At 39.8% G+C, this 21,995-nt stretch overlaps 4 protein-coding genes across 8 annotated transcripts; 1 reads left to right on the top strand and 3 right to left on the bottom strand.

Annotated features, from left to right (window-relative positions):
* Positions 1-805: 805 nt before the first annotated feature.
* Positions 806-8,716, bottom strand: LOC140786936 (uncharacterized). Of its 4 annotated transcripts, none has more exons than XR_012108718.1 (11): positions 7,996-8,716; positions 7,235-7,492; positions 6,329-6,571; positions 6,048-6,197; positions 4,267-5,840; positions 3,856-3,941; positions 3,656-3,737; positions 3,458-3,580; positions 3,258-3,354; positions 2,805-2,962; positions 806-1,295 (listed from the first exon to the last, which is right to left on the bottom strand). XR_012108718.1 is itself a non-coding variant. In XM_073135653.1 (11 exons), exons 1-11 carry the CDS (start codon positions 8,434-8,436, stop codon positions 1,056-1,058), a joined length of 3,462 nt encoding a protein of 1,153 aa, XP_072991754.1. In that variant the 5' UTR covers positions 8,437-8,716; the 3' UTR covers positions 806-1,055. The 4 variants fall into 4 exon arrangements, 2 of the variants coding, with proteins under 2 accessions (XP_072991754.1, XP_072991755.1); XM_073135653.1 differs by having other exon boundaries at positions 3,258-3,364; XM_073135654.1 differs by having other exon boundaries at positions 3,258-3,364; positions 3,856-3,929.
* A 1,287-nt stretch (positions 8,717-10,003) lies between these two features.
* On the top strand, positions 10,004-13,960 carry LOC140785638 (MA3 DOMAIN-CONTAINING TRANSLATION REGULATORY FACTOR 2). 2 transcript variants are annotated; one of them, XM_073133581.1, is made up of 5 exons: positions 10,004-10,020; positions 10,337-10,705; positions 11,014-11,108; positions 11,243-13,132; positions 13,562-13,960. In XM_073133581.1, the coding sequence occupies exons 2-4, from the start codon at positions 10,498-10,500 to the stop codon at positions 13,073-13,075; spliced, it is 2,136 nt and encodes a 711-aa protein (XP_072989682.1). In that variant the 5' UTR covers positions 10,004-10,020; positions 10,337-10,497; the 3' UTR covers positions 13,076-13,132; positions 13,562-13,960. The 2 variants fall into 2 exon arrangements, with proteins under 2 accessions (XP_072989682.1, XP_072989683.1); XM_073133582.1 differs by lacking the exon at positions 10,004-10,020 and having other exon boundaries at positions 10,525-10,705; positions 11,007-11,108.
* On the bottom strand, positions 12,000-15,740 carry LOC140785639 (pectinesterase inhibitor 11-like). The gene is made up of 2 exons (XM_073133583.1): positions 15,041-15,740; positions 12,000-12,149 (listed from the first exon to the last, which is right to left on the bottom strand). The coding sequence occupies exon 1, from the start codon at positions 15,704-15,706 to the stop codon at positions 15,065-15,067; it is 642 nt and encodes a 213-aa protein (XP_072989684.1). The 5' UTR covers positions 15,707-15,740; the 3' UTR covers positions 12,000-12,149; positions 15,041-15,064.
* A 1,269-nt stretch (positions 15,741-17,009) lies between these two features.
* Positions 17,010-17,778, bottom strand: LOC140787153 (21 kDa protein-like). The gene has a single exon (XM_073135937.1). It carries the CDS (start codon positions 17,770-17,772, stop codon positions 17,143-17,145), a length of 630 nt encoding a protein of 209 aa, XP_072992038.1. The 5' UTR covers positions 17,773-17,778; the 3' UTR covers positions 17,010-17,142.
* Between the last annotated feature and the right edge of the window lie 4,217 nt (positions 17,779-21,995).

Genomic DNA, 21,995 nt, shown 5'->3' with positions numbered 1-21,995 from the left:
TATGGCTGCAGTGGCCGCACTACCCTTATCCCTTTTGCCTCCAGGTTGTTAAACGCTGTGCTCTTTTATTTTATTTTTATCATCCTACTATGGTGCAGGGTGGCATACATGTTCTCTGTTTTGCTTTTATTAAGAAAAATAAAATAAAAGTCAATATTATAGCTCAGTAGTAATGTTTTACTAACTTATGATGGAGGTCATAATAAGAAATGCTACTAGCCCATTTATTAAGCTCCTGGCTTGTAATCAATAAAATGAGAGAGAAAAAAAAAAAGTAATGAAGCATGGGTTACTACTTGTGTCAATATTTTCTCCAAAAATCTCAAGCTCAAGGTAGCCAATCTCAATCTCCAACAATCCCGCTGCTAGCTAGCTAGCTAGATTTAAAACAGGTAGAACTGGAGAGATGAGTAGTAAAAGCATAATTTCAAGAGTGTCACACTAACAGCTAAAGACAGGAATGTCAGTAATCAACTGTTCATGTTTTGGTAGGTGTTGACACCAAGATAAATACTCTCTCTCAGCATTGGGTTGTTTGGACTGGAGATAGTAAAGTAGCACTGGGAAATAGGAATATTAACAGTCTGTAGATAGGAATATAACAGTCCGAAAAATTAAAAGAGAATGAATCCCAAGTCCATGTCCTCCCAGAAAATTAGGAATTAGGAACAGAAGTGCAGATCACAAGGGCTAAAAATAAACTGGAATTAGTTTTGGCACATTGAGGATAAAAAGATGTCTCTACATTGCAGGTGCAATAGAAATAAGGATCAGATGACTTAAAATGTAAAAACAAAACCACTCGTCAAACAAGAAAGTCCTTGGTCTGATATGTTAAACAAGAATTACAAATAGTATTTAAACTATTTCACAATTAACATTTAATACTCTATACACATCAACAGATGGAAAAAATTGCTAAGAGATGCAAACCAAAAGATATGAAGAACTAGAGAGATGCCTATAAAAAATGTACCTGTACACAAAAGAAGGGGGAAAAAGATTTGGAAAAGAATGAATGAAATGACTACAACACCAAGAACTCTACAAAAGCATCAAGATATACAATTTACAGGTAAAGGAGATGCTACTAATCCTGAATGGATTGCCTTTATAAGAGCAACAAACTTCAGCAGAGTGTCTTCTGAGAACCACTTGAGTTTCCATGTATGAATCTTTGCAACTGCATCAGCCCTCTGATTCTTCATGTTAATCTCCCTAGTAAAGCATCCAGCCCCACATGTATGACAATCCAGAATCAGGGTCAAACATTTATCATCACGGAGTTCAGTGACCTGAAAGAAGTGTGGTATGACTAAGAATCAGCACTAGGTTAAAACACTTGCACACTGCAAAGTGTAAAACAAAGTGCATGAGATGCCCGTCACCTTCCTAAAGACATCAATCGGGAAAAAGATGGATCAATAGTACAATGCCTAAAAATGGTAAAAAAGAATTAATGGAAGATATGGACACAGCAGCACTCAAGGCAAAAATGATGCCCAAAAGTTGACTCTTTCGCACACATTTTTTTCCCTCAATGATTTTTTGGTCATTTCTGTTTAAAGAGGAAATGAAATGTCTTAACAAACTACTCTTGGGTTAAATGGACTGTACAAATAGAAATATCATACTTTGGGTTAACACACCATGTAGTGCCAATGATGTTCCATATACAGAAGAATTAACAACTTGAAAATAAAAGAGAAGTGCATAATTGTCGGACAAAAGAGAAGGACAAGGAGAATGCCTAAAATAAATGCATCAGCAATGAATGAAGTATGTATCTAACTGAACATATGCTGCAAATTTGTTAGCATTTAACTTTTAGGTGAAAAGTTATACATGTATAATGACAATATTTTTGTGTATTGCAGAGAACCTTCCTGTTGGAAACTAGTAATAATACTTGAAATTGCTGCAGCACAAGGAAACCCGCCCAAAGTTTCATTAGACCTTTATATGTAAAGCTCCAAAACTTCTGAGAGAAAGCCACCCTTCCCCTTTAGATAATCAAAATTACTTTTTTGATCGTCAATAACAAGAAGACAATGATAAATCCAAAGTGCGGTGAGAGGTAAATCACAAATAAAGAAATAGCAAAAATTTTGGAGTTCTTTTGAACTCAGTAGCATTATCTCTTATATTTATTCAATGTTTCAATTCCACCCAAAGCCAGTTGAGCTACATAGCTGGATTTGGATGCAATTCCGAACATAGGATTAGGTTACAAGAGAGGAAACAGAATATATGGCAACATATATGAAGGTATGGAGCAACTCTTTCAAAGTGCTGATGTCAATCCTGACAAAGACTGCTCAAAGTTCACATTTAGATTTTGTTAAAAGAAAAGTAAAATTGGGTTAAAAAAACAGGCACAAATTATATATCTTTACAGATAAGTAGCTCATTTCGATGGACATGCAATATCCTATTTTATAAACACAATAATTGAAGACAGTAAGACACAAGTTACTCGTAGTACCAATGCCTAGGCGTTGAAAACCCAAAATAATCATAGCATTTCGACTTAATATATGGAAAGGATAGAAGCATAGGAGCATATTCTATGAATAATTTATTAACAGGCTCTTATATGTTGGTAAACGGAGTATAAAATACTTGATTATTGTAATTTATAACAAATATCAGTCTATGACATCTGTCTAGGATACTCCAAAATCTGTATGCACATCAAAGGTAAAATAAACCTTTCATTTCCACATAAAGAAAAAAAAAACGACATTACCCGTACATTATTGGAAACTAAAAATGAAATTAAATAAGAATGACATGTGAGTTACCATTTCTAGTATGTCACTGACGAGGCAGCGGGAGTCAAGAGAGAAATATGGAGATAATCCCAGATCATTGATACAAGAGCCAAACTGCACAAGGTTCTCAATGCAAACAAGGATAGATCCTTCAATGACGAAAAGCGATCGTGACTCCCACAATCCCTCTGCACAGTTACACAGTAAGTGCTATAAAAGGCGTCCAAGCTAACGATTATATTTTTTTCAATTTAAAGAAGAAATGAATTAAGAGCATCTGCTCTTAAAGGCTGAGGAGGTGGCAATGGAAGATGAAGTACTAAGAGGAAGGGCATTGTGGGTTTGGGACCTTTGGGGGATGAATGTGGTGAGAGAAGACATGTTTCTGAAAGCATCTAAATGACCACAAAAAGGAAAATATTCATAGACATAAAAATGATTTTGTTATGTACTGTTAAAGTAATGAAATTAACAAGATCATACCTTCACAATCATCATTCCAGAACAACAACATTGAATAGAAGAATATGCCCATCTTTAGACTTCCACAAATATGTTGCTCAAGAAATTTAACCTGGACCTGCTCCCAACTGCCCATTTAAATTCGCAATGACACCCAATCACAAAAAGAAAAGAAAAATCTAGCAGTCCATTTACATCAGAAGACTGGCAAATCAAATCACCTTTCCACAGAGTATCCATTACTTAACGGTGGAGAACTGCAGAACTTTAAAAGGCAGAGCACATCATTTGCTTTCTCAATAGACTTTGTTAAGAATACATAATTTGTATCACCCATGTTCACCCTATGAAACAATAGTAAGGAGATAAACACTCTATTACTTGAAGCTAAATGAGAAAAACTTGAGATAATATCAGACCTCATTGCTTGCAATCCCAATCCTATCATGACTTTTTTAACATCTTCAAGCCTATGGCTTTCCAAAACTCCACATATGTCTCCTGCAAAACCATTATAAAATTATACACAGAGGCTATTCAAGAAATTGACTTCAATGTACAGCAAGTTTAGTAAGGTGAAGCAGATATTGCATGACACATTCACTTCGCAAGAACTTACTTTTCCCATCAGGTGTTACATCAATGAGTAGCACATAAATCTTGTTCTTACAGCTCCGCAGTAAAGCAACTTCGCTGCAAAAATTACTGGAGAACTTATAAGGTAAATAGAAGCCTTCAAGCAAAGCACCAGCATGGATCTTTTTTCTCGGTAGAACTTTAACTATTTTATAACAAATATGACCAAAAAGAACACCATGAAAGATATTAAAAAATAATACTGGACATTCTTCAGTTATTGGCAGTTTGGCACAGTGAGCATTTCTATATTTATTACTATTTGGTATCAGACAAGCAGCTACTTTTCCTATTTGTGAGGTTCGCAAGAAGAGAGGACATACAGTTTACATGCTTCATGGCAAACCAATGGACAATTGGGAAGGAAAATAGAAATATATAATATGGCCCTCACCTTTCTTGAAATTTTGAAGAATGTTGAAATATACATTCACAACAAACCACTTCTTCACAAGTCTCAGTTTCTTGCGGATCCGCAACTTTCGAATGGAAGAAGTCTTTCACATATTCATGCTGCTCAGTGTCAAGAAAGATGGTCTTTGTTTTCACAGATGGACTTGTAGCACCATTTATGGGTAAAATACTTTCATCCTGATTCTTTGAACTTAATTCCTCAGAAGAATATTCGAAGTAATTCAAATGGCAATTTGTCTGGCCATATATGCCCTTTGTATCATTTTTACCAATTTCTGCTATTCCATTAGATTTCAAAAATCTTGGTGCCACATCAGTACAATTCTCAGATAGTGGGATAACCCTTCTCTTAAGCTCTCGGTTTCCTCCCCGCCTCACATTGCCACCAACATCTTGAACCATCTGATCACTTTGATAAACACTGTCATCTGAAGAATCATGCATAACTTGTTTGTTATTGTTTCCTGATGAATATCGGTCACTATCAGAATCTTGTTTGCCAGAATGATCCGATGTTGTGTTGTTCTCTCTTAGTCTTAGGACCTCTTTCTCATGTTTCTGCTCAAAACTATTATCTTTACAAGGAAATGCAGTTGACTGACCATTGATACCCAATGTCATGGATGTTTGCATGGATAAATAATCATCTTCAGAACTTGATGAATCTAAGTCACATGAAGCATCATCACTACAGCTGGTGCCACTATCTGATGATCCCACAGAGTCTGGCTCAGCTGAGAGTTGCAAGAACTCTTCCTCCAGATAGAGTCTTTGATATAGAATGTCCTCCCGATATTGTGGGGGTGACCCAGGGATTATGGTGGGAAGGCGTGATTCCATTACCTCATCAATGGGATTTAATGTTGCTAAGTTTGTCTTCGAATTAACTGCATCACCTTCATCAACTGTCAAAGAACTATGATGCAAACGATCTTTCATCTCCAAGGGGAACTGATTTTGCAGTAAGTTTGATGGATCTTGCTCCATATTTTCTCGATCTTTTGGTTCCCTTAAAGGAGCCCTTGATTTAGCTTGCTCCATACTTGTTTCGGTTCCAGATTTATGTATTGAGATATCGGTAACATTCACTTCTGAGGGTTCCAAAAGAGCTTTACCATTAGCATCAATGCATGCATCCCTGAGTGACATGTCAGACGCCAAGAAATTTGAGCTACTCCCACCTTCCGAAGTTTGAGCCATATCTGAAGCATAATTTGCACTTTCCCCAAATGACATATGGTCTTTCTTGTGTGCTGGATATCTTCCTTTATTGTGATCGAACTTGAGCTCTACAAAATGCCTATTGCCCAATGCATCCTCAGTGGCTTGATCCATCCAATCCTTAAATTCTCGCAACCAAAGGACAGATTTCTCCTTTTTCATGTTTTCAGCTTTATTTATCAAACCAACAATTTTTGATTCACCATCAGAAATGGAATTCTCCTCTTTTCTCAAATTATCACTGTCATAAGATATTGATTCTTGATCCCCCATTTCTTCACACAGATATCTCCTTTGTTCCTCCTCAATACAGGCAAGACGTGAATTCTTTTTCTACAATCATAAAATCAATTTAAGATAGTTATATATATCATCTTTCAGAATGTTACACAAATTCATGCACTCAATCTAGAAATCATGATCTCCCATCTTTTTCTGAAAATATTAATAGAAAGATGTCATAAATTAAAATTATAGAGGAATTATCTTGGAGAGAAAGATTAAAGGTAAAAAAAATTAATCACTTAAAGAGTTGCTCACCCTTTTAGCATTCAGATTGCTTTCATCTTCAGGATCATCTTTTGCAGGAAAGTAAAATCCATAACCAGCAGGCTGTTTTTGTCTGCTTGCAAAAATTACATGCCTTTCCCAATATTCTCCTGTGCTAATCCCTTTGTCATCTAATTTCAACTGAAGCAGAATGTAAGCACACAAAAAAGTAGAAAAAGGTAAAAAGCATGCTAGTGATGTCGAACATGAAGTTTTAGCATCACTATAATGAAAATAAAAGCACAATACATCAATGCATGTAGATAACTTACTTTCTCTGGGCTGGAGAAGAAACTGAAAACATGTGCCCGATACCACCGAGCAAAGCAAATTGGATTTCCTTCCAACCATAGGCTCTGCAGACAAGAAAGGCTAGAAAGTATCTCTAACTCGGAGAAACTGGAAATTATATTGTAGGAGAGGTCAAGCCCTACAAGTGATCTCAGATTTTCAATCCCATGCAAAGTAGTTAGAGCATTATTCCTCAGAACAAGTTTAACAATCCGACAAGAAACCTGCAGAGTCAAGAAAAGGTTTATCTGAATATATTGCTTGAGTAAAACAGCAGAGCATAAAAGATTAAAAAGAATGAGGCAGAAGAGCAACACTCATCACCTAATGGTACATATTATAGCCACTGATATATAAAATAGAAGCATCTTTTCAATCTACTACTAAGATATTACTTCCAGAAAGAAAAATACTAGCATATCAAAGAAGCAAGAATCCATTTGAAAGCAAAAAAACTGCATTTAGAGCAGAAAGTCCTTCTGCGTCTCTATCATCATAAAGATCAAGGAGTAAACTGTTATCCATTAAAGTAAAATGTATCACATAATACACTTTCTCATATCACATGATCAGTGCTAAATGTCTATACCTTCTTACACAGTTTTCAGTTCTAACCAACTGATCAATCCAAACTTTCAATGGAAGCACAAGCATGCATACATTGCAAGCAAAGATATGTGCACAAAATAAAGAGTACAGTTATTTAAATGTGAGAGAGAGAGAGCGAGAGCGTGTGTGTGTGTGCGTGTGTGTGTTACTTATGTTACTTACATCATACAGTGTATCATGACATCATCAATTCATCTTCTTACTAAATCAACTAACATGCATAGAAAGAATGATGAAACCCATCCAAGTAAAGGAAGGTACACAGAAGCCATTCTTACCTCGCCCAACAATGCTATAGACCTGAGGTGATTGAATCCAAGATCCAGGTTCCGTAGCTTCATGCACTTCCGTAGGTTGTCAACTTTTGCAAAATGATTCCGACTCAAATCCAGAGTTTCAACAACAGGAAGAAGTTGTAATGACTCATCCATTAGGACTAAGCCATTAAAAGCACATGAAACAAAAGAAAGGCGGTTCCATACTGGAGAGTCCTTTATATCCACAATTCTACTAGCAAATACATGTCTAAGTGCGTCCTGTAATTCATAACAAAGATTCAAGACAATCCCTTTAAATTTTCTATAATATGATGCTCATGATCCTAGGAAGTAGTAACAACATTGCACCTCAGTATCATAATAACATCTCAATCTATAAGCTAAAAGAAAAGCCAAGAAAAAAAAACCAGAAAATCAAAACAAGATTTAAGGCCAATAAAACAAAAAATGGCAACTAGCAGTTTCAAGAGATAGAGATCTAACGTAATCAAACCCCATAAGAGAGAATCCAACTAACTGATAAAGAACTGATTAGAGTACCGAAATTTGCAAGCTCGGAAGATATAAAATCTCAACCTAGAAGCTGAAAGAAGATTTTTTTCTTTTTTTTAAAAAAAAAAAAGCTAGAACTTTCAGGGCACAACAATTTAGCATGATCACAATACAATACAGAATCCAAAAACCTCATTGATAACAGGTCGAATATGCACAAAATTAATTGTATAATAAAAAATAGAGGATTTGGGAAACAAAAGTTTTACCGTGGAATTATGACATATGAGCTTCTCCAGGGTATGTCTGAGCTCGAGCAATCCTTTGGCCCCGGAGGTCGAGAGATCACACCCTCTAAGCTCCAAAACCTTAAGCCGTCCAAAGGGCAGCAACCAGAGAGGCGTTGGGTCCCTGGCCGGCGCCGGCAAAACCGAGATCACCTTCAACGAGGTCAGCAGCCGCAAGATTCGCCGGAGCTGCTCCAACGCACGGTGATCCCCAAGGTCGGAGACGTAGGCTCGGAGGTAATCCACCGGTGCTCCGGCGAGGAGCGCCTCCAGCTCCTGAAGCGCCTCAAGCCGCGACTGCACGTAGTGGAGTCCCACCGGGTTTAGCTTCAGGGTTAGGGCTCCGTCAAGAAGCGGCCCTGCGTTGCGCTCAACGAAGCGGACCAGGTACTCGAGGTACCGATCTCCGGTGACGATCGCCATCCTCCGGCCAAGGACGGATCGTAGGAGAAGCCGGATGTTAGGGTTCAGGAGACGGCTTCATTGGAGTGAGATCCCTCTGAATTAGGGTTTCCAATGGGAGAATTAGGGTTTGGGGAAGGAGGCGGAGAAGGAGGAGAAAGGAACCGCCATTGGAGAGAGAGAGAGAGAGAGAGTTACGAGAAGTAACGGACTCGCTCCGATGATTGGGTACGAAGACTTCTCGGCTGGAGGAAACGCGTTTCGCCGGTCCGTTTCGGTCCGGACGATAAAGTGTTCCCGTGGAACACCGGTAGCGCCGTGGCCCGTACGACAAGACAAACGCTCCGTGGCGCAAAAAATCTACCACGCTACTTTACTTTCCATTTCATTCGCCATCCTTCTAAACCATCTCTTATTTTCATTGTAAATATTTTAATATATATATATATATATATATATATTACACTCTCTTATACTTTGGCCAGAACTTAGAGCATCTTCGATAAAAAATTTTAGAGGATTAAGTGACAGAAATAAAATTAGATCCGAGGCATTCTAGAATTCGTCCTAAAATGTATCTATATATACAATAGATATCACTCCAAACTATTATTTTTACAGTATTTAAAAAAAAAGAATTAATTTTGAGGAAATATACAAGAAGTATACAAGTAAGTAATGGTAAAGTTCTCCACACAGCTTCCATCTTTGGTACATCAGCTGATGTTTGTGTTGGTGTATACTATGATTTGGATCTATCTGGCAGTCCTGCCTCACTATAATTAAAGGGCACTTGGCATATGGAGATGGGCCAAAAAAAGGATTGATTTCGATGGATTAGTGAGGTACTGCACACTGTACATTTGGTGTCATGCTTAAAATTTTCCCAAGCAATGATACAGTTCATAATTGGAGCTGCATGTGGGCTGGGTTTGGGTGCCAATTTCCTACATTTGGCCCACCAACCCAATCATTCATTCACCCCTGGCCTACCAATCTCTTTGTCTATCTGGCAGACAGAATACTAGGAGTGAGTGAATAATGTCCAAAATCAATTCCAATTACTTTATTATTTTATTATTTTGACCATATAATTCATCTCAACCACTAGTATATTAGTAAACATACTTACTTTAGATGATATAATTACTCTTAAAAAATAGAATTTCGAAAAAAATTATTGATAAAAGATAGGATAAAAATTAAAAGAGAAACAAATAGTCAAATAATACGTGGGAATTGGGTAGATAGCTTAGGTATCCCAGAAATTATTTTATCCAAAAGCCCAGTTAAATCCTGGCCCATTTCCCCAGCTCGGGTCATTAGCGGTTTTTCCGGTGAACACTCAATTAGATCCGCTAGCCATGGACGAAGAACCGGTCGACTAGAACCGTTCTCCGAACTGTCCATTGTTATTCCGACAACAGCTTTCGTCCGCATATAAATTTCTATGCTGACATCCTATCTTCCATCCAAATTATTATCAGACAAATCCTAGCCGTTCATAGTCGTATGTCTTTCTTGACGCACACGCCCTTTTATTGCTATATATTCCGCTCTCCTCTCTTCTCCCTCTCTCCCTCTCCCTCTGTCTACTGGTTAAAGGTAAGGTGATGGAATGATTTCAATGCAAAGTTATCTCATTTAGTCTACTTGATTCGGTGTTGTGTATTGTGGTTATATCGGAGATCTTGCTATAGTGATTCAAGTGCGTTGATTATATTATATTAGTCGTGCATGATTCCTTGGTCAGAATAGTTTTAAACATGAAGGTCTAAACTTGTAGATAGTTTCGAGTTTTTTTGGGGGGGTCTATTGTGTTTTATATCGACAATTGATGAGAAAGATAGTTCGATGAATTAAATTTGGATATGTTCACTTCTTGCTCCGCCCTAAGATAGAAGATGGTTTAATTTGCTAGGAGCAGCGGCGAAGTTGGTAGAGGCACCTTTGGATTCTATGAATTCTGAGGTGCCTATTGAAATTTATCAGCATGAAGAATGTACCAGTTGCTGATTTAGTATTATACACGCCCTGCTGGGAAATATGAAGTGGTAATTGATCAGTTTGGGCTTTTGCGTGATGGAGTTTAGCGATGGTTTTGTATCGGCGGAGCACCAGGAATTGCTTAGATCTGCTGCAGAGAGTGAAGATCCGTTAACTGTTTCCCCTTTGGAGATCACATCGCCGCGGTCACCTAGAACACCTCGCGGCAAGCAAAGTTCCAACAGAGGGAGCCCAACCAAACATGCTAGGCAATCGAATTCAGGAAAAGATAGCCCTAAAAAGGGTATGGCTTTTTCTTAGCTTCTCCCTTAATGTTAGTATGAATGTAATTTAGTGATTTGGTATATAATTGTCGGACATTTATATCATTTCACATTGTGTCTCACATGTCATGTAGCTGGACAACAAAAGTCTTGCATATTAATAGACTCGTAGTTTGGAAGTTAGATGCTATAAAATACCAGGATACATTGTAAAGAATGTGGAAATGCACCACTTGGAATCACTTTTAACCTGTTAATCATTACTTGTTGATAATTTTGTATCCAAATTTGACTCTCAAATATTGAGTAAATCATACAAAGTTGACAGGTGGGTCAGGTGGAAAAGGCACATGGGGTGGATTACTTGACAGTGAAGGTGGTTATTATGTTGATCTTAGTGATCCAAACTATGATAGCAGTGAGGTACTTATCTTAAATTCAGGAAACATATTTATAGTCCTCTGTGAATACCTTTTCTTGATCATTTTTTTTTCTCTTTCTGGTCTTTGGCATTACTGAAATATGTTTTAGTTTTTGTCCTATTTTTATTTTTGCAGGAAGTTTGCGAGATCATTCCTAGTATAGCATCAGCTGACTTTGAGAACTTCAAAAAGAAAGCCACTGTGATTGTGGAGGAATACTTTAATACTGATGACATTTTATCGACTGCGAATGAACTAAGAGATCTAAGTTCACCATCCTTTCATTATTATTTTGTGAAGAAGCTGGTTTCTATATCCATGGATAGGCATGATAAGGAGAAAGAAATGGCTGCAATCCTACTGTCATCTCTCTATGCGGAAGTCATTAATCCTACACAAGTATACAGAGGTTTCTGTAAGCTAGTTGAGTCCACAGATGACTTGTCTGTCGATATACCGGATGCTGTTGATGTCCTTGCTGTGTTTATAGCTAGAGCAGTTGTTGATGACATACTTCCTCCAGTATTTTTGACAAAACAAATTGACTCCTTACCAAAAGACTCAAAGGGATTTGAAGTTATAAGGAGAGCTCAAAAGAGTTACTTGTCAGCCCCGCTTTGTGCAGATATTATACTGAGAAAATGGGGTGGAAGCAAGAATGTGACAGTGGAAGAAGTCAAGGCTAAGATAAATAACCTGCTAATTGAGTATGTAGCTAGTGGTGACAAGGCGGAAGCTTGTAGATGCATCAAGGATCTAAAGGTTCCTTTCTTCCACCATGATATAATTAAGAGGGCATTGATATTGGCCATGGAGCGCCAGGCAAATGAAGGCCTAATTTTAGATTTCTTAAAGGTAGCATCTGGAGAAGGAGTGATTAATGCAAGCCAAATATCTAAAGGATTCAATCGACTTATCGATACCATCGATGATTTATCCTTAGACATCCCAACTGCGAGGGTCCTGTTGAAATCCTTGATATCTAAGGCATCTTCAGAAGGTTGGCTGTGTGCTTCCTCATTGCAGTCACTCTACTTTCAACCTGAAAAACAAATACAGGATAATACAGTGAGGCTTTTCAAGATAAAAGCTACAACCATCATTCAAGAATATTTCTTGACCGGTGACATCATAGAAGTGGTTAGCAGTTTAGAATCAGAAAATTTTTCTTCTTCCGCCCCAATGAATGCTATCTTCATTAAGAAACTAATTACTTTAGCAATGGACAGGAAAAATAGGGAGAAAGAAATGGCTTCTATTTTGCTATCATCCCTGTGTTTTCCAGCAGAGGATGTTGTAACAGGCTTTCAGTTGTTGATTGAGTCTGCTGAGGATACTGCATTGGATATACCGGCTGTTATCGAGGATTTGTCGATGTTTTTAGCTAGAGCAGTGGTTGATGAAGTATTGGCTCCATATCACTTGGAAGAAATTGGGAATAATTGTGATGATTCAGATTCCGTTGGAAGCAAAGTGCTCCATCTTGCTAACTCACTACTTCATGCTCGCCTCTCAGGAGAACGGATTTTGCGGTGTTGGGGTGGTGGCGGTAGCAATAAAACAGGATGGGAGATTGACGATGTTAAAGACAAAATAAGGAAGTTGCTAGAAGAGTATGAATCTGGCGGCGACTTGCGAGAAGCTTATCTATGCATAAAGGAGCTTGGGATGCCATTTTTCCATCATGAAATTATTAAGAAGGCACTGGTGACTGTAATGGAGAAGAAGAATGAGAGACTGTGGGGATTCTTGGTAGAGTTCTACTCTGTGGGTTTAATAACACCAGATCAGATGGCAAAGGGTTTTGGCAGAGTGGCAGAATGTATTGATGACCTGGTGTTGGATGTGCCAGATGTAGAAAAACAATTTGAATTTTACGTAGAACAGGCAAAGAAGAAAGGGTGGCTGGACCCCTCCTTTTCCACTGGAAGATCAGGGCATGAAATCGGAAATGGTTTCTGTTCTTGATCAACAAACTCGGAGTTGTGAACTGGCAAATGCTTGGAGGACAACATGAAAAAATTGGTATTGTATCTTAATTTATTAGTCATATTCACATCTTTGCACTATTGTTTCTTTATTTGCAGATATCTTATAATTGTAGAAGTGACTAAGCTTGTTACTTATTGACAGTGTTCATGTAACTGTTTGCTTATATAAACTTCTAACTCTGAAAATAGAAGAGGTTAACACTTGACTATGTTTCTTTTCTGTTCTCGGAAAACAAACTGTATTCATGGCATCAAGGTTTCATCTGAAAAGTACTGAAAAAATCTCTTTAAATAATAGTCTTCAATGGTCGAATCATGTAGAGTCTATAGTGTATAAAGCTTTGTAGCATCAGATAAAGGGGTATGCAGCAGTATGCTACTATACAGTGGAGTAATCTTTGAGCTGAAGTTACTGCTTGTTACTCGTAAAAGATCTTTAATCCTATGGTCTTCATCTCTCCAGGTTGCCTTCTATGTAAGGCCCATACCTTTGTCAGCAGCAGATCAGTTACATGGCTGACAGCATTTTATTTCTTTGTCCAATCTTGACATCAAGTAAGGTAGCTCAGTTGAATTAGGCCAAACGGAAGAGGAGGTCATTCTGATTCAGGGGAAAAACAAATATCATCTGTTCAAGCAGGAGAACTGAATTATTAACTTTTGACAATGTTATACTGTACGCATTCTTATGTCCTTATCGGCATACATATTTGTATTGTTTGATTTGTAAAATTTAGCCTCGAAGGCGATAAATGTAGTATAATTGTACTCTTCTTGTAGAAGAGAATTGAATTGCCAGCCTCTTGAAACAGACAAATCTATATGAATCAAATGATAGTTGCATCGTTGCATTTTTCTTTTCCTTTTCATTTTCTTCTGAAAGAAATCTCTAGCTTTTCTGAAAATGAGCATCATAGAAGTTTGAACTTAGAATACCTTCTTCCACCTACTAACCATTTGGGATGCATGTTAAGCAGCCGCAAATTACCAGGTTATTGGATCCCCTTGCTTCTCTCTATTCAAACTCTCTCCTACTGATAACTTCTCATTCTATCATTCTATGAGAAGTTATAGATGCCTACTTTAACATGGCTACTACAAGTCTAGAAGTATGCATGCATGAGATGGCCATCACATGCAACCCCATGAAAACACGCAGAGTTGAATGTGAACCAAGCTGTTAATCCAACCATTAGCCTTAATTGTCACCATGTGCTAATGCACGGAGAATCTAGAATTCTTTTCTATAATAGTTTTTTTGGTACAGTTGAGCTTTGATTGCAATGCATTTTTTAATTGGACAAAAATAATAAAATAATAACTAATAAACTTAGGTACTTTAATAAATAATATCTACTGATGCAGTGGATTGTCTTTATACATCTCTGGAACTAGAAGTTACTGCAAACTAGTCTTATCCTGCTAGCTTCAAGCTTGTCCATTGTTTAGGTCCCTCTGCTGTACAAACCTATTCCATTAATGGTTTCAAAGTTAAGTTTTATCCTAGTAGACTCCTTTGGCAAGGTTAGAGAATAATTAAACTTCTCTTAGAAATTGACCCAGATGGGTCCAGACCACAAAGGGTTTTTAGTGGTGCAATTTTGTTTCTTAGTATATCTCATTTTCTCATGACAAAAAAAGGTAGAAGCTAATGTATATGGTTTTGTATCGTGCTCCATCTAAGTTATGGTTCACTTTTGGCAATAAAAGGAAAGCAGCCAAATTCTAGGACCACTTTGGTAGAACCATACTTAACTTCTTTCTAGTTTATCTTTCACTTATTCATCCAAAAATTTTAAACCACTTTTTTTTTTCTTTTTCTTTTTGTGATATTATAAAACTCACCTTTTGATTTATAATTTATATGAAAAGGTTGTCACATATTTGCATTGCAGAAAAACTGAAATGACTAGAAAGGACATCTACACGAGAACCACTGTACCAGAGAATAGCTCGAACTTTAGCTTTACGGCCTATGGACGAGGGAATTGACGAGAGCGAGGGCATTACTGGTAAATTGCTTCACCTTCCTCACCCTCGCGCACACCTCCCCCTTCACCTCTCCGTTCCCCACCGCCTCTTCGAATCCGTCCGCACACGTGTCCTCGTTCGTCAGCGCTGCGCTTAGCCACGTCTGCGCGTTCGCCACCCTCCACGCCACCTCCGGCCCCGCCCCCGCCGCGGCTGACTCCTCTATCCCGTCCAGCTCCCCGGCTGCGCGGCGCGCCAGGTCGGTGGCGTCGCCCATCGCGTCGCAGCAGTCGCGGAGCGCCGCCGCCTCCCGTCCCCCGGAGGCGCGGCGGAGCGCGGCTACGTGGGCCGAGAGGGAGCCGAGGCGGGAGATCACCAGGTTGGCGGCGAGCCAGGCGAGCCGCCCTGGGGTGAGGTGTGCCGATCCGGCGTAGGAAGAGAGCGAGGAGTAGCAGAGGCGGGGGTATCGCGTCGCGCCGCAGCTCGCACGGATGAGCTCCGTCGAGTTCACCCCGTAGCTCGGCGGCGCCGCCGCCGGCCCGTTCACGGGTAGCGCTGGCGTCATCCTCGCGGATCCCGAGGCAATGAGGAGGAGGAAGAAGAAGAAGAAGAGAAAGAAGCGGATCTCGGAAGACATTTTTTCTTGGAATTGAGGAATATAATTTCAGGAGTCGCACGAAGAAACCGTTATGGTCTGATTGAAGATTGGGACCCTTTAAATACTAGTGGGATAGTGGGATGGGCGAATGGAATCTGCGATAAATTACGACAATGCCATTGTATATTTCCGTAAAACTCCCACAATGCCATCGACCCCACCTGGTCCAACCCGGTCTCTTGGTATGCCTTATCGCACACCGCCACCTGTCTATTCGCAGAAGGATTTGCGGACCCCGACTCTGGAGCGATTCGTCACGGGGCCGAAGGATCGGACGGTCTAGGATTGGCGTTTATCGAGGGATGATTTTTTTTCTCTCTTTTCTCCCTCATGATGTTAAAATATAGGGTACGAATCGTAAAACCACTTAAATGTAGGGTGTAAAATGCAAATGTTTTATTTATAGAATATAGCGACCCATATCCACTCATTCTTACTTTTTTTTAAAAAAGTTATAGTTTGATTAATTAATGGAGAAATAGGATAGAGATGGGATAGGAGAGGCGTGGGAATTGGGAAGCACGCGTGTGTGTAGAAAAACCGGAGAGAGAGAGAGAGAGAGAGAGAGAGGAAATGACGGCGGTGGGGGTGGAGCGATACCTTAATGTGCGGCGAGTTAGGCGTTGAAACAAACTTGCAAGCAATTAGTAGTGGGTAGAAGAAGAAAGGGACGAGTGGTGACTTTTACTTTTGCTGCATGCCTGCTCCCATTTTCGTTTCTTTACCTCGCTTGTCATGGGTGGGCTGTTCAATTTTCCAACGTTCTACAACGGGAAAGACCCCCCCCAAAAAAATGATTGCTCCAAAGAATTAGCTCGTTGTGTAACCTTATTATCGTTCAGAATTAGTCATTATATATATAGCCTATAAGCTCTTATATTATAAGCATCTTTACAGCTAGGATGCCAATAGGAAAGGAAGAAGCAACATTAGTTTTCTCTGGGGTTCAGATACAAAAGCTGCGCTTTTAGCAGAAAGAAGGTGAGATAAGAGAGAGCATGCAAGATAAATTTGCCAATGATAGAGCACTAGTTATTGCTGCTGGTTTCTTAACAAATAGGAGGAGATAGAAGGAAACGAATAGTATTTAAACAGATGCTTTACGTGAGATTGGCAACTTTTTGAGTCTTGATCAGCTTAGATACTTAAAGCAAGGCAAGGAAGGCATCTTGGTCGGCTACTAAAAAGTGGAACTTTTGAGTAAATACATGCCATGATTGGTCTTTGCCTAACATTTGAGAAGCAACAACATGCTACACACCAACCCATCCACATTTTAACATAATATCATGGTAAAAAAATATATAGCAAAGAAGAAATCCTATAATATTTATCTTCCTTCAAGCATAATAGATAAAGATGTGCAAACGCTATAATTTAATGTTGAACTTAATCTCGATCTCAACGGCTATTAATTAAGTATTAACGAGCATGTTAACGAGCGCGAGGGCGTTGCTCGTGAAGCGCTTCACCCTCTCAACGCGCGCCGAGACCTCCCCCTTCACCCCGCCGAGCCCCGACACCCCCTCGAATCCGTCCGAGCACGTGTCCTCGTCCGTCATCGCGGCGCTGAGCCACGTCTGCGCGTTCCCCACCCGCCACGCCACCTCCGGCCCCACCGCCCCCTCCAAGCCCCCCAGCTCCCTCGACGACCGCTGCGCGAGGTCGGCCGCATCTCCCATCATGTCGCAGCAGTCACGGAGCGCCGCCGCCTCCCGGCCTCCTGCGGCGGCTGCCTCGCGGCGGAGGGCGGCGAGACGGAGGGAGAGGGATTGGATGCGGGAGAGCGCCACGTCGGCGGCGGTGCGGGCGAGGCGGACGGGGTCGCGTCCGACCTTGCCGGAGGAGGAGGAGAGGGAGGCGAAACAGAGGCGGGGGTATCGCGTGCGGCGGCAGCAAGCGAGGATGAACTCCGTGGAGTTCGACCCGGCGTCGGCGTCGGATGAGGAGGAGGAGGAGGGAGGAGATAACGTGACAGCGGATACGGAGGCGAGCACGAGGAGGAGGGAGAAGAGGACGAAGGATGTGACCGCGGTAGTTGCCATTTTTGATTTCCCAACGAGCCGAGGCGATTTTGAGTGTTCCGCGATTTAAATAGGCCATCGGAGCGGCAAAAAGTACGAAATTGCCACTCTCGGGGTCCGAAAAATTTCCCGAAAAATTACCGCTAATTTTGGCACGTGAGGCGATAAGCCAAGAGTGGGGGCCGGGGCCGGGGGGTCCATGTAGGTGTAGGACATCTGGATTGTGGGCATGGGAAGCAAAAGCAGGCATGGACGTTAAAACCGTTAAATGGGCTTTAAGTTAAAAGAAAGAGAGGTAACGTAATCCTCGAATTGTGCGGCCAGAGTCGCAGTTCCCGGCGATAAGGCCGTACGTAGGAGACCACCCGGGCCCACAAACCCAACTGGCCACAAAATGATAGAAACATTTATCGGTCATGAAAAATACTTGCAAGTTTAACTCCATAATTATACCCGTTACTAAGAAGAAAGTAAGCAATTATGCATCCATTTATATATATATATATATATAGAGAGAGAGAGAGAGAGAGAGAGAGAGAGAGAGAGAGATGGTTTTGAAGAAGTATAATTAATCCATATGGTCGTAATCTATCAACGAATTAAAAACCCTGTGAAGTAATTTTTATTGAGAATGGATGCATATCCACACAAATAGGAGTAGCATGTGAATAATGTTCGTCATCTCTTTCTCTTTTTCTCTCAGCGATCCCGTGTACCATCATCTCCCTTAGAAAAAGCCATTCCTGGTCAGTTTTGTAAGGAGATCTACATGGTCCTGATACCTAACTCATTTTGCACCTCATTTGTAAGCAGAGGCAACCATATATTTAAGCATCAAATCATTTCTTTGTAAGATCGTAGCTTAATTAGTTTATCCGACACGAGGTTCTTGCAAATATTATTGCCATGTTTAGTTAGTTGTCATGATCGAAAGTGAATCCTGAAATGAATTATTAGGGGATAACATATCTTCTTATCCACTTTTATTATTATTGCAACCAAAGTCCACTCCATTGTATTAAATCCATCTGGACCACAGAGTACTTCAAATATCTCAGCCAAGAGTCTCCATCTACATAAATATACATGATAATATTATGTTTAAGATAAGTCTCTTATTAAGCATTTTCCACCCCTTTTGTAAGACATTTATATGGGTGTAAACAAGCCAACTCAGAGCTGCAAAAGCATTTCTAGGAGTATAAACGAGCTAAGTTTGAGCAAGTCGGCTCCAACGTAAGGTTGGTTTGAAAGTAATTTTGGGCATAGTCTAAAATTTATGCTCGGCTTAGCTAGGCAGAGTCTGAATCTAAATCGCGTTTATTTTCAAGCCGAACTCAAGTCGAGTCGGACGAGCCTGATTTAAGCCCAAGCCTCAAACTAAGCTATTTTGCTAAACTGAGCTTATTATTCAAGCTGAGTCAGATTGAATCCAAGTCTAAGCTTGAATGAGTCAGTTTCAACTCAAGCTTGACTCGAAATTCAAATTGACCCTAAAAATAAAGTTTACGCTTGGCTCAAGCCGAGTCTAGATATGATCATTAGGCCCGACTCGCCTAAATTCGACCCGAACCCACCCAGTTTTAACCGGGCTAAGCCCGACTTGAGCTCAATTTAGGTTCGACTCGACTCGAGCTCGAGATGATAGTTGCCCAACCCATATGCATGCATATTCCTATAATTTTTTTAGTCCAACATTGAATATTTAGTAAACTATATATTAATATTTAAGTATGTTCCTATGAAAGATAATTAAAATATTTTCATATAAGCCCATTAAACTTAGCCCAATAAAATATAATATTTTTTAATATTTAATCCATTATGTGTAGACCTATTATATCCAACCCAAGCGCAATGTCTAATGGGCTAATGGGCGGTAACGGGCTAGAATATTCTAGCCCAGTCTGAACCCGGCCTAGCTCGCCCGATGATCACGTCTAACCGAGTCTGAGTTGCTTTAGTCGAGCCGATCATTTATTTTAATACCCAGTGCACTCTTTGATTGGGCTTGGGCTATAATTACCTTAGGCCCATCTTATAAAAGTGCGACAGCTCACATCTCAGCCCGACCCAAAACATTATGCTTGACTAACAAGGTAACCAAACTCATTCCATTGCTAACATCTTGCACTTCATATATATAAACACAGAGAGAGACAGAGAGACAGAGAGAGTGAGGGCTACTGACTCATGCATGACTCCGTGCATGCATTGCTTATTGTAGACATAAAGATTTAGGACATGGAAATGATCAGATCCGATGGTCACAAACGGGACACCTGGCACGAAGCATGTACCTCTGAGCAATGCAAGTAAGATGGAACCTGTGAGAGCACCCCCTGAGTTCACCAGCCACTTCTCCCTCTTCAAACACTTGCATGCAAATCCTGCAACTGACATTGGCATTGGCATTTGCATGCACGTCAAACCACGTCACAACCACTTGCGACACCCTCCTCTCCCTCACCAGCATCTGCTGTGTAGCATTCACCACTTCATGCTCCAGGTCTTGTATCATACAATCGTATCGCTGGTGGAACGTCAATGGCAAGCTCCTGCGGACTCTAGGCCTTGGGCGGCTGGCCATCGCCATGAGCTCAGTGACATCCAACTGATGCAGTAGTGCTTCAGAATCTTGTGCCAGTTGAGTGCTCAGGAATGGCCTGCCTAACATGGCGATGAGCAAGTTGCGACGATGATTGAGGCGGTTTCGCATCCATCTGATCTGCCTCAGAAAGTCTGATGGCTCCATTTCTTCGATCCGATTCTCTCTGAAAGTAATGAAACTTAAAAACATCTTTGCAGCACAAACAATAATTCAACTTTTTAAAGCAATTCGTATCTGATTAAAAATAAAAATAAAAATCGCCTAGTCCTCTTTGTATCTGATAGATTGAAGTAGGTAATATTGCTATATACATCACATAACTACATGCATGTTACCAAATTACAGATCTCAAACTTCAGAGTGTATGTTATCAGTCTTAATGTTACTCTGCATACTAGCAGAACTAAACAATTTCTAGGCACCTCCCTGATCGAGGCCTAATTATAACAGAAAGATAGCAACAACTAAATAGTAAGCACTATGAGACTGAATTTACCAGCTCCTTCTTAGAAAAATGGAAAGAATTTCCTATTTCCTTTTCCTTGGAGATCTTGGAAGAGCTTCCAGTACTATGCCATGTTAAAATTGCATAGAGAAGAAAGAAAGTGCCGAAGCTCTTGCAGAAACTTGAGGGAGGATGTGTCATATAAATACTGCTATTGCGCGAGTCGGTTCAAGCGAATTTAATTCACTGATAAATGCTTACTGGGTATCTCCTAAAGCAGATAGTCATGAGATATGCATGGATTTTGCGCGTTAATGTACTCAAACCGTTGCGCGAAAATCTTGATATGTGAGATATGTAACGCGCGAAGAAAAGATCCACGCGGCGTATAGATTGGATACTCTCTAGGGAAGCTACTGTCATGCCGTTAATAGCTTCATTCAATCAGATACAGAGGCAACAAATTCTAGTAAGACTGTAGTTATCCTTTGAGTTAGCAAGACAAACTTTAAAGATTAAATTCTAACTAAAGGTTATTTCATAGAACTTACCTTAACCTTATGCATTGTGAAACTATGAAGAGAATTTTTTATCTCACTGAAAAAATCAAGTCAAACAATGTGTATTACAGAGATAACATACCAGCATCTAAATTTACTTGCTAGTGATGAAGTTAATAATGGTTCTTATTGCATTGATGAATGGGAACATCTGTAATAGCGCTTAGATAACTCATACAAAAGTACCTACATAGATACAAAAAAACATGTACACATATGTACATACATACACATATATGTGTGCGTATGTATATGCATGTTTGTGTGTATGACAATGAAGCTTATAATGAAATAATTTAGAGAGCCTGACAAAGTTGACCAAGCTCATCTAGGTCTTGGCTGCAAGATGTTGAAGTGGAACTAATTAAGAACTTATATATCTGCACAGTCAAACCCAATGTGTTGACTATATATTGAGTTATTTTATTGATCACATACATCTCTCGTGCAAAGAACTTGTATCATCATCTCCAAGTTTAATTAACATGCTTTTGGGATGATAGGAGAGAAAAATGAGAACAAAGTTCATGATCCCTATATACTGAGATATTCCCAGTCCATTCAGATCATACATATCTGTGGGCCAATATATCTCAAAAGGAATCCCAATAATATATGCCTAGCTTTA

This window comes from Typha latifolia, chromosome 4 (assembly GCF_019914945.1).
Source record: "Typha latifolia isolate L0001 chromosome 4, TyphaL0001v2, whole genome shotgun sequence".
In the NCBI taxonomy this organism is placed as follows: Eukaryota; Viridiplantae; Streptophyta; class Magnoliopsida; order Poales; family Typhaceae; genus Typha; species Typha latifolia.
Note: the sequence above shows the minus strand (reverse complement) of the source record. Positions and strands in the feature narration are given on the sequence as shown.

Excerpts from the sequence above, each read along its gene's own strand:
- LOC140785638 (XM_073133581.1), top strand. The coding sequence starts at position 10,498 with ATGGAGTTTAGCGATGGTTTTGTATCGGCGGAGCACCAGGAATTGCTT. Across the intron at positions 10,706-11,013 it reads AAAAGATAGCCCTAAAAAGG|GTGGGTCAGGTGGAAAAGGC; the intron begins GTATGGCTTTTT and ends CAAAGTTGACAG. Across the intron at positions 11,109-11,242 it reads CAAACTATGATAGCAGTGAG|GAAGTTTGCGAGATCATTCC; the intron begins GTACTTATCTTA and ends TTATTTTTGCAG.
- LOC140785639 (XM_073133583.1), bottom strand. The coding sequence starts at position 15,706 with ATGTCTTCCGAGATCCGCTTCTTTCTCTTCTTCTTCTTCTTCCTCCTC.
- LOC140786936 (XM_073135653.1), bottom strand. The coding sequence starts at position 8,436 with ATGGCGATCGTCACCGGAGATCGGTACCTCGAGTACCTGGTCCGCTTC. Across the intron at positions 5,841-6,047 it reads GCAATCTGAATGCTAAAAGG|AAAAAGAATTCACGTCTTGC; the intron begins GTGAGCAACTCT and ends TTATGATTGTAG. Across the intron at positions 1,296-2,804 it reads TCAGTGACATACTAGAAATG|GTCACTGAACTCCGTGATGA; the intron begins GTAACTCACATG and ends CACTTCTTTCAG.
- LOC140787153 (XM_073135937.1), bottom strand. The coding sequence starts at position 17,772 with ATGGCAACTACCGCGGTCACATCCTTCGTCCTCTTCTCCCTCCTCCTC.